General features: G+C 46.0%; 1 protein-coding gene across 1 annotated transcript; it reads left to right on the plus strand.

Moving 5' to 3' along the window:
* Positions 1-8,020: 8,020 nt before the first annotated feature.
* TMSB4X (thymosin beta 4 X-linked) lies at positions 8,021-11,725 on the plus strand. Its single transcript, XM_032757972.1, has 4 exons — positions 8,021-8,109; positions 9,582-9,665; positions 10,751-10,866; positions 11,276-11,725. Exons 1-4 carry the CDS (start codon positions 8,021-8,023, stop codon positions 11,308-11,310), a joined length of 324 nt encoding a protein of 107 aa, XP_032613863.1. The 3' UTR covers positions 11,311-11,725.
* The last annotated feature ends 237 nt before the right edge of the window (positions 11,726-11,962 follow it).

An 11,962-nucleotide genomic window follows, 5' to 3' on the forward strand; every position in this document is an offset into this window, starting at 1 on the left:
AAAAAAAAAAAAAAAAAAAAAAAAAAAAAAGGATGTGTTATCCTCCCAGCCTGAAAATGTGACAATACTCAAGGAGTAATGTCAATCAAGGAGGCTCACTTGAGCTTTGGTGTACTAAGATTTTTATTGAGGCCTAATGAGGCCTCATACAGGCATGATTGATGGAATCACTGGTCACATGGTTCATTCTCCAGCTCCCCTTTTCCCCTCCAGAGGTTGGGCTTATATCTCATGGCTTAAAGCCCCAACCCTCTAATCACATATTTGATCTTTCCGGCCTGGCCAGCCCCTATTCTGAATCGTCTCATTAGCATAAACTGTCCAGTGTGAGCCACCTCATTATCATAAACAATCAGGCCTGGTCCAAGGGGCCCACCATGAATAACAAAGACACTCCAATCACTCAGGAAATTCCAAGGGTTTAGAAGCTACGTCTCAGGAACTAGAGATAATGGCCAGCCAAATTCTTCATTACACAAAACCAAACACAGTGTTCTAGCTAAAAAGTAAGGCATTTATGCAAACATAACCACAGAGTACAAAATATAAAATTCAGACATTAAAATACCTCCTCCTGGCCCAAACTAAAATTGTGTCCCTGTCTGTGTATACATAGAAAAACAGAAAACTTTAAGTGCAAATGTATGCTCACTCTTTGTGCCAAGGACCTTAAGTACTAAAAAAAAAAAAAAAAAGACTAGGAAGCCATTTTCATGAATGAGTAAATTTAGGTCTTTGGAAGCCACGTGTGTAATTTCAAATCTGAGAAATGGATGCTTGTATGACAAAAACTAACAATATATACCACCATCACCACCACTGCCACTGCCAAAACAAAATCAGGTCTATTATTGTTTGGTTAGCATTGGGAACAATTCCAGTATTGGCGAACCATCCTGTATTCAGGTAAAATACACACTCTGAGATGACTGAGTTTCACATATGACTGAATCTGAATTTGGCTCCTTCTCATCTTAGATACACAATCTTTCTCCTAAAGTACGGATTCTATGAGATCTAGCACCTAAAATTATGCCTAAAGGACTATGGGCCCACAGTTGCAAACAAGGAGTTTTGGTTTATGGTCTTGGCTCTGCAAACCAACTGAATACCCTCGAACGGGTGGCTTAACCTCTCTGTGCTGAATTCCATCCTCTGCAAAATATTGATGCCAATATCTAGTCCCTTTATCTGCATACAAGTACTTTAAGGATAAAATGACACAAAAGGTGAGAGAATAGTTTGATGAAGTTCACTAACACTAGATAAATGTGAGTTGCATTACATAAGGAATTACTAAACACCAAAATGTAAGGTGACACCTATAAGCTGGTCTTTCCCCCCCCACCCCCCCACCACCCCGCCACAGCTGTTTTCCAATTTGTTGCCTTCTCTGAGCTGGTGCCCAAACCCTTTCAGGTAAGCTGCTGGTATAGATGGTGAAATTTAGATCAAGCAGAGACTATTCAGAGGTAAATGGTAAATTAAATTTCAAAAGCAGAGTTATTGGTTTATCACATTCATCAGTAGCCACACCATCACTTCCATTCTTTTCTCAAAAAACGCTGCTGGTGGCTGGGCACGGTGGCTCACGCCTGTAATCGCAGCACTTTGGGAGGCCGAGGCAGGCGGATCACGAGGTCAGGAGATCGAGACCATCCTGGCTAACACAGGTGAAACCCCGTCTCTACTAAAAATACAAAAAAAATTAGCTGGGCGTGGTGGCGGCGCCTGTGGCCCCAGCTACACGGGAGGCTGAGGCAGGAGGATGGCGTGAACCCAGGAGGCAGAGCTTGCAGTGAGCCGAGATCACGCCAGTGCACTCCAGCCTGGGCGACAGAGCAAGACTCTGTCTCAAAAAACAAAACAAAAATGCTGTTGGTGACTTTCTCTAGTTTAAGAAACCGTTCCTTTAGTTTGGGGTCCACGGACACCCAAGAGATTTTTGGAGAGAATCTAGGGAACTTAGAAGGAAAAAAACCCATCTTTATTTTCATTAACCTCTAACTGAATGTTAGCGGTTTCTTCAAATACGCATGTAGTCAAGAAACCTCTGATATCTTAGCAGTTCCTGTGCTTGTATCAACAAAAGAAATTACAGATATTTTTATATCTGTTAACACTGTGTAGATATCAAACACTGATCACTATTTGGAATTTACAGTGGATATGAGACTGACTGCTAGACTGTGTTCTTTAATATATAAAGCAGCACATATATTACATCACAATTATTAAAAACTTTTGGTAACTGTATGTAAATATAATTTTCATTTGTGATCCCAGGCTTTTTATTTTAAGCATTGACATAATTCTGAGAAAGGATCTATGAGGGGGTGGGGTGGTCCCCAACCCCCTGCTGTGCAGTTAGGAACCGGGCCACACAGCAGGAAGTGAGAGGCCAGTGATGGAGCATTACCACATGACCGCCTGAGCTATGCCTCCTGTGAGATCAGGGCGGCATTAGATTTTCATAGGATCGCCAACCCTATTTCAAACTGCACATATGAGGGATCCAGGTTGTGTGCTCCTTATGAGAAGCTAATGCCTAATGATCTCAGGTGGAACAGTTTCATCCTGAAACCAGCACCCTCCCGACCCTGTCCATGGAAAGATTGGTCTCTGTTGCCAAAAACTGGTCTCTGGTGCCAAAAAGGTTAGGAACCGCTGATCTATGGGACTATTGGGTCAGTTTCAATTCTCCTTCATTGGCCTTGGTACATGCAAGTCAATTCTGAGGCACAAGTAAGCTGAAAGTTGCAGCCATCCCTCAGACAGGAAAAAATAACCCAGCAGAAAGGAAGAGAACAGAACTGGTGTGTGCACCTCACAGAGGCCTAGAAAACGGTGGCGGCTGCTCCAAAACGCTGGCTCCAAGGGCACCTAGGCTCAGATCGAAGCATTGCAGGTGGCAAAGAGGCTAGAGCATCCTGTGTACACACTCAGACTGATCCACCAGCAAAAGGAAGGGGTGAAAGAGGAGGAGCATGGAAAACTTCCAGGAGAGCTGACAAACTTAGCTGCAAAGTCAGGATAAAACAGTCCAAGAACCCCAACAAGGAACGGCTGGAGGTGATGTTGGAGAGTTCCTCTCGCTCATAAAGATCAAAGATTTCTTGGGATTGTCTGCTGTGCACAAGCATGGCCCGGTCCTGGGTCAACAAGAATGTCCCTCAACTAGAAAGAAAATTGAGAGAGGGATGAAGAATTCCAATTCTGGCATTGGTGCCACCAGCTCTACTGGTGCCAGCAGTCTGAGAACCTTGGTCTGGTATCCACACCTCCTCCCAGGTGCGCTGGGAATGGGTGAGGGAACTAAGATGCTGTGGCCCTTAAGCTCTGCCGGCCAAATCAACCTAAGATTAACCTCTATAGTATTGTTAAGAAGCCCATTGTTTTGTGCTTTAAAATTTGTTTTCCTCTAGTTTCCTAATAAAAAGTTTTTTTTTTTTTTCTAAATTGCCACCACCTTCTCAACTCAAGAAGAACAAGGAGTTTCCACACCTGAGAAGTGTTAATGGGCCTGACCTGAGAGGGCATTATAGGCAGAGGAAGAGGCACATGTGTAATGGCCCATTCCTGGGTCCAGGAAAAGATAGTAGCACTGGAGGCACTCAGAGAATGAGAATCTAAAAAGGGCAGGACTGGCTTCAGAACTTGGGGGACACAGTACAAAATGGAAATGTGGGGTAAGAATCTCAAAATGGCGGCAGCAGTACATTAAGCCAAGCACCAGGGACTTCTGAGCGTAAGGCCCAGTGCAGCTGCACAGCTGTGCACCTGTGAAGCCAGTCCTGGAGAGGCCAAATCGTCAGGGTCAGCCAGGGAAGTTGATCTTGACCTACGTGGGTTTTCCCCTCAGATTTGAGCCAGTGCTCCATTACCTACACTCCATTTTCCTCACCATAAAGCTATTAACCATCTTCTGCTGATGATCTGGGAACTATATTTTATATAAAGCTTTGCACCCACAGAAAAAACACATTAAAATATGCAAACACTTGTTACTTGCTAAGGATAATTCTGCTTCACGATGGAATGAAAGGTTTGTCATTTTTAACACGGAAAGCCATTGGGAGTGTGTAATGCCTCCCCTTTCAATATGCTATTGAACCTACGAATTTTTTTAGCCATTGTAATATGAATGACTTCTTAGAAAAATATTGAAGTAAGGCCGGGCTCACGCCTGTAATCCCAGCATTTTGGGAGGCCGACGTGGGTGGATCACGAGGTCAGGAGATCAAGACCACCCTGGCCAACACAGTGAAACCTTGTGGCTACTAAAATACAAAAAATTAGCTGGGAGTGGTGGTGCACACCTGTAATCCCAGCTACTCAGGAGGCTGAGGCAGGGGAATCGCTTGAACCTGGGAGGCGGGGGTTGCAGTAAGCCGAGATTGCGCCACTGCACTCCAGCCTGGTGACAGAGCAAGACTCCCACTCAAAAAAAAAAAAAAAGAAAAAAGAAAAAAAAATACTGAAGTAGTGAAAAGCTGAGGAAAACTATCAACGTTCAGGATACAAATTCTCTTTATTGCCAGTGCCTTGGCCATGCAGGAGGAGGAAAAAGAGCAGACTGAATTTCTGTAATGAAATAATTTGAAAATTGGGGCAGGGAAAATTTTAATGTATATGACATTATTACGATATCTATGTTTAAATGTCTTCATGATGTAGGCTGGGTGCGGTGGCTCACACCTGTAATCCCAGCACTTTGGGAGGCCGAGGTGGAAGGATTGCTTGAGCCCAGGAACTTGAGACCAGCCTGGGCAACATAGAGAGAACCTGTTTCTTAAAAAAAAAAAAAAAAGAAAAGAAAAGAAAGAAAAGAAAAAGAGAAAAAACATCTACATGATGAAAGAGCTAGACAGCTGATTGAGACAGAATATAACTTTATCCTTATCTGGCGTATGGAACAAAGTCTTTAAAAGGCCTTAGGATTCTAGAGAAGAGTAGTGTTTAAATGAGGCGGCTTCTGAGCCAGCCAGTCTGAGTTCAAATCCTGCCTTTGGCTTTCGTTGTGTTTTCTTGGGGAAGTTATTTAATCCCTCTAGGATTCCCTCATCTGCAAAATGAGGAAAATAACGGTGCCACTGTCATAGGATTGTGTGAGGATTCGGGAAATACTACATGGAAAGCTCCCCAAGTATATGGAAAGCACTCAGAAAGCACTTGCTGTTATTACTGCTATGGTTACAGCCATGATTGTTACTATCATTATTCTACAACCTGGCCCCTGCCTGGCTCCCAGCGTTATTTCCTGTCACTTTCTCTCATTTTACGCAAGTGCCTGCCAAGCTAAGCTACTCATTGCCCCCTGCGTTAACTCGAAGATTCTCTGCTTCTGTATTGTTCCCTGGCTGTGTGGAGGCTGAGTAACCACTTGGAGGGGATGTTGTAGAGGAAAATTCAAGCCACAGAAGGGAAACTGGGTTGAATGAGATCCCTTTTACATTTCTTTCGGCTCTAAAGTTTCCATCAGATCAATAAAGCAAACAGGACAATCAGCAGCACGGCACTCAGCACTGAGCACGGGCGAGGGTGTTCTTTCACTCCTCTTTGCTTTCCTGCCACCCCCTGCTCGCCTTTCTCTTTGCACCATGTGGGGCCGCTCTGGGTGGGAGTCCTGGAGAAAGATACTTCAACTAAAGATAAGGCAGAGATAGGCCTCGGTGGAAAGACTTGGTAGACAGACCTGGGCGTTTGATAAAGAGCAAATTGCTTAAATTCTCGGAGCCTCAATTTGTTTAGTAGAAAAAATGGGGATATTAGTACTCACTCCATAGGGTGAGAATGGAATCAGATATTGTTTAAAAGGGCTTATAACTGAGGGTACCTGATATAGCTAGTCTACTAAATATCCTTTCTCTTTTCATTTTCCTGTTATTCACGGGGGGGACTTAGGCTGTGTCTTTAAGGGGTTTTAGATTCCAATCAGTGGAAGGAGGGCTCCGCTGTGAGGGAGACCAGATGGAGACTGCAGGGGCCACAGGGGAACGTGGGGTGCAGGCAGGTGGGGCAGATGGTAGGAGGCCCTGAAACTCAGACAAAGGGATCTGGGCTTGAGAAGGCAAGAGTTGGGAGCTCAGCTTTGTTTCTGTTCTTCTGTTCCTCCCTCCTCTTCCTTCTCCTCTTCTTCTGGTAAGTTCTTGGCACAAAATTAAATAGGTTCAAACTAATAGAACTCATTTTCATGAATTCAGACTTCTAGCCAACTCCTCCACGGTTAGAAATAGCCACGACTCTATCCCAGGCCCGCCCTGGAAAGCAAAATAAAACTGCGTCCCCTGCCACCCTTTCCGGGTTCCACCGGACACAGGGTTGGAGGGGAACCGCCCTTCAATGCAGGCAATGTTGGCACAGTTTTCATGGGGCGCTGTGGCCCGTGAGATGAGGAAGGCAGGACAGGTGCAAAGTGGACTCTAATCTTTCACCGGAGAGCCCCAAGGCCAGAGTGCACCATACAACCCAGAGTCACTCAAGGCCTTTTTTTGGGGGGGGGGGCGGGGTTCTCACTGGGAACAATGTCTGCACCCATTGTAGGCAGTTCCTTTGCCCCTGTGTGCCTCTGTCTTTTTAATTGGGATCGAAAACTCCTACCTCAATGGTAGTTGTGCCCGGCACATATTAACAGACTTATAAATAGCTGCCTGGGGCAGGAATGATCCTGGAACATTCTGACATCTAGAACATGAAGACTAAATGGATTTAATTATCTGGGGAGAAGAAAGCAAGGCAATTAGACTCACAGGTTCAACACCTGAGTTCAAGTACCTCCCTCATTTAAGAAAATCAATTCATGGAAGGCTGAGGCAGAGAACGGCTTGAATCCGGGAAGTCGAGGCTGCAGTGGGCTGAGATCACACCACTGCACTCCAGCCTGGGTGACAGAGCGAGACTGTCTCAAAAAAAGAAAAGAAAAGAAAATCAATTCAATGCAGTGGGAGAACTGTTATTGAGCAACTACTATCCACCAGACACTGTGGAAAGCACAGCAGCCTAGTTACTCACACTCTTCCTGGTGATTCTCGGGTACAGACTAAGAGGATGCGGGGAGGACTTTTCTATGCTCTTGGCATATATGACAGAGTGGCTACCAGCTGAGGTAACCCAATGATGGCTCTCTAAGCCTCAGTTTCCCCATCTGGAAACTTCTCATGGAAAGGCGGTGGGAAAGGAAAAAACCAATGTAAAACTTCTGTTACAATGCCTGACTCTTAGAAAATATCAACCGACAGTTGTCATTTTTTATTTGCTGTAAAACTACCAAAAGATCTTCTATCAACATTTTGTAAGCGAAAATAATAATATATATTCATATATATTAATTATATAGAAATAATATATAATATATAAATGTCTCTATAGGAGAAATAATATCAAGACACCTAAAATTTTCAAGTAATTCTAAACACTAAGACAAGTATTATTTTTCCTCAACCTTCCATCCTAAATCATGTGAATAATAACAATAGAAAGAGCTTACTAATTGTCATGCACTGTCTGAAGCATTTAATCCTCCTAACAACCCTGTGAGGTCGGTGTTGCAATGAACCCATTTTACAGATGAGAAAACTCCAGCACAGAAAGATTCATTCACGTGGCCAGAGTCATGCAACTTTTAAGAATATTCCTTTGGTTTGCATTTCCTTGTATCTGCACCACCCTTCCCTTTCCTGTCTCTCTAGGTCTCCTGACCGGTTGGCAGGTCAATCCCAATCATGGGAACTCTTTTCCTTTAAGCAGGCGTCTCTCTTTCTCTTCCTCTCTGTTTCCACCTGCCCTCTATCAGTGTCTCAGCACAGTGGAAGGCTGCTTGCTACCGCACTGGAAAACTTCTCCAGACATTTCCAAGTTTGCATTCGTCCATCTCCTTTGGAGAATTGCTTCGGTGAGGCCTAACCCTTTCTGAGGAAAGGCCCTTGGGAGAAGAAGCCAGGAGAAGGTAGTGGCACTCCTTTGTCATCAGGAGACATTGGGAGGAAAGAAATGATTTTCGACAGCAGCTGGGTGAGGGGAAATGGAATCACAGAACCTGCGGAAACGGTGTCGGTACAATGGCAGCTGCCAGCTAACCCTGCAAGATCTTTTCTGTGTTTCAACGATGAAGTGGACTCCCAACATGGAATAGGGGCGGGGGGACTGTTACCAGACAGGTGACATTTGGTGCATGCACGAACAGGTCCAGTGCCCCATTCGGAGGCCAGGAAGGTAGCCACCCAGCAGAGCATTAACTAGGGAACCAGACGGTCACCTGCCCCTGCTCACCCCCACCTCCTTCCTCCCCAGGAAAAAGGAAGTCAAGTAGATGGAGAAACGGGGAAGTCCAAGCTGCTGGCAGTGGCATTCAAGGGTCTATATATAAGGTTGACTCTAATCCCCAGCGAGACAAAAGCCTTGCCATAAAAATGATTAGCAAGGGGTTTCTAAAAACACTTCCCTAGGCCACGGAAAAGGAGAAGGAATATTTTGCACACTGCCTTGTCTCTTAGAAATAATCACAGCTAGGCCTCTTTGTAACCGGCGCGTCTTTTTCCTTTCACACGCCATTTGCAGGCGCGTGGCATGGTATTTGTAACTAATTTTCAGTAGCAAGTGGGTCACTGGTATTCACAGAGTCAGGTGCCATTTTGAAAACTGCTTCCCTCTACCCGAAACTCTTATATTTCCAGATGCAGATGCACTTCAGAGATGTCCTAGTGCTGGAAACCGCTCCCTCGAAAATATAATTTGATTTTTGAATTTCACCTTAAGACGTTAGAGATAATGTAACTGTAGTCTTTGGAATTCAACGCAGGCCTCCTTAGCCATCACTTTTATAATTTATGAAAATAAGGAAGCGGAAGGTAAAGAACTTCCTCATTGTCAGGCAGTAAAGTCAATGGCAGAGCTTGAGCTTGACTTATTTTGCTAAGAGGGAGGTGTTTTACCCTATAAATTCCAAATTACCTTACACCCAGCAAATATTACTGTTGACTCGAGTGCTCACAAAAATTATGCTGATGAAACAATATGGATGTTTCAGTGATGAAACTTTCTCTTTTAAAATCACTTAAGGGTGCTTTACGTCCCACCCAAGGCAAGAGGAACGCCAGCAAGGAAGACAAAGAGGCCCGGGGTGGGGCGCATGCCCTCCACTGGTCTGAAAGCTGAGTCACAGGAATCGTACCCCTGCAGCGGGCCAGGCCCTCCAGGCAGAGACACCGCGCCCTTGTGTGGAGATGTCCACAGTAGACAAAGGCAGTTTCGCAGTAAAAGAATGCCTGTCACCCCAGGTGCCACCCCGACCCTTAGTTATTATGCACTGGTCCCCAAGAGCAATTTTTGCGCTGCTGTTGCAAAAATTCATCGTAATGAAATAAACGTAAAAGAGGAAAATGTGTTATGAAGTGTTGGAGCGTGCTTTGCTCATTTATTTTTTTCGCCATCGTGGTGGTTAGCGTGCACTAGTGGACCCCGGATGGGGGTGGGGCTCCCGAAAAGCCCGGCAGGCCTCCGGATGCCGTTCCGAGACGCGGCGCGAAGGAGTTAAGCGGGCCGACGGGTGACATCACCTCATTTACATAGGAGCGCCCATAAAGCGGCGCCCGCCGCACCCCGCCCGACAACTCGGTGGTGGCCACTGCACAGACCAGTCTTCGCTCGTACTCGCGCGCCTCGCTCCGGTGAGCCCCAGGGCCCCTGCCTCCTTCGTCCTCCTGCCTCCGTCCCTTTCCCACCGTGCTCGCCCTTTCATCATCTGCGTCCCTGTGAACGCATTCCCTAAAGCCGAGCCCCAGTGGTTCTCCCCGGGAAGGCTGCTTTGGGGAGCTGGGGGGATGCGAAACACCCTAGATGGTAGATAATGGGGTGGGGAAATCGATGATTTAAGAACAAAACCGAAAAACTGGCGTTTTGCCGTGCCGCTCGGAGGGGACATTAAAAAATTTGTTAGTGTCTGCCCGCAAAGGTATTGTGCGTTGCTTTGGAGGCTGAGATATGGGGGAACAGACAGGTCCTTTGTTCTGAGGTTCATCTCCCGAGCCCCGAGCCTCCTCCCAGCCTCGGACGGCTGCGCGGGCTGCATCTGTGCAGCCTGGCGGCGGCGGGGCTATATATACTATGATATTTTCACAGTCTTTGCAGAGACATGTGTGCCAGGGATGCCGAATTGCCAGGAGAGCAGGCAAGACCGGCTTCGGGGCGCGCGGCGGCCGCTTTGTGTGCGGGGCTGCATTGTGGCGCGGGCGAGGAAGCGGGTAGGGCGGTGGTCGGAAGCTCCAGCCGCGGCCGCCGCCTTTGTGAGAGGACGAGAAAGCCGGATCCGGCCCGCATCCTTGCGGAGAGGCCGCGGCTAGAAAATGGAAACGCTTTTCCTACCTGGGCTCCATTTTAGGAATTCTTGCCGATTTTTTCCACTTGAATTCGGAAGTGGCTTTTCTATTCTTCTCTTGTCCTAGCCAGCCTTTAATTTTAAACGCTGTAATTAACAATTCGCAGTGGTCAATTTCCTTTATTCTGCAAGATTCGGCTTTGAGAGGCATCCGCCCTCTTTGGTCCACAGCGTTTTGAAATATGGGGAGGAGGGGCGCGGGGGGTGTCGCCTCTTTTTCTGTAGAAAGAGGAAGCTCGTGAGCGCGGAACGGCAGCGGAAGGAGGGCGGGAAGGGTTTTCAGCCTGCAGGTAGGTAGGGCAGAAGCGCAGTTCCCAGCCCAGAGACAGTGGGGCGGGTGGCTCTTCCTCACGCTCGCTCTTGGCTTGCTCCCTGCAGCTTTTTCTCCGCAACCATGTCTGACAAACCCGATATGGCTGAGATCGAGAAATTCGATAAGTCGAAACTGAAGAAGACAGAGACGCAAGAGAAAAATCCACTGCCTTCCAAAGAAAGTAAGCTGCGAACCACCCGCATCTTTAGAAAGGCTGGGTGGGAGCGGCCGGTGGAAGGGCGGGAGGCTGGGAGCGGCCGCGGGAAGAATTCGGGAGGGGGAAGTGCGGGGGAAGAGCCGACAGTTGATGAATGTGGCTTGCAAAGGTTAAATAAAAATGGTTTTGCAGCCAACAAACACGGGGCTTTAGTAATTTAGTAATGGAATATTTAATATGCCATATTAATACAAACACACCCATTAAAATGTATTTCTATTTAGTTTATTCAATATACATATTTTATTCAATTATGGAATACCGTGCAGAATGTTTATGATTTGAAAAGATGCTTTAAATGAAAGCCTTTTAGTCTGTACTGAATCCTTTAATCATCTCCCTCCATCTTTTTTTTTTTTTTTTCTGGTCACAGCGATTGAACAGGAGAAGCAAGCAGGCGAATCGTAATGAGGCGTGCGCCGCCAATATGCACTGTACATTCCACAAGCATTGCCTTCTTATTTTACTTCTTTTAGCTGTTTAACTTTGTAAGATGCAAAGAGGTTGGATCAAGTTTAAATGACTGTGCTGCCCCTTTCACATCAAAGAACTACTGACAACGAAGGCCGCGCCTGCCTCTCCCATCTGTCTATCTGGCTGGCAGGGAAGGAAAGAACTTGCATGTTGGTGAAGGAAGAAGTGGGGTGGAAGAAGTGGGGTGGGACGACAGTGAAATCTAGAGTAAAACCAAGCTGGCCCAAGGTGTCCTGCAGGCTGTAATGCAGTTTAATCAGAGTGCCATTTTTTTTTTTTTTGTTCAAATGATTTTAATTATTGGAATGCACAATTTTTTTAATATGCAAATAAAAAGTTTAAAAACTTAGCTGGTGTGTCTGGTCTCTGGAAGGATCGCGGATGAAACCTTTGCAAAGAGGCCTACCTCTTGGTCCACTGGGGAGGGACAAGCATCTGGTGACTGGATAAATTCCCTTATGGCATAGAAATGGGTTTCAACCAGGTATGCAAAATACCTTGTCTATACTAGATCATTTTCTCAGGCTGATTGAATTCCTAGTATGAATTGTGTGAGAGCTTTAATAAAAATATATTCTCAGTTACG

Source organism: Hylobates moloch, unplaced genomic scaffold (assembly GCF_009828535.3).
Source record: "Hylobates moloch isolate HMO894 unplaced genomic scaffold, HMol_V3 SCAFFOLD_7, whole genome shotgun sequence".
Classification (NCBI taxonomy): domain Eukaryota; kingdom Metazoa; phylum Chordata; class Mammalia; order Primates; family Hylobatidae; genus Hylobates; species Hylobates moloch.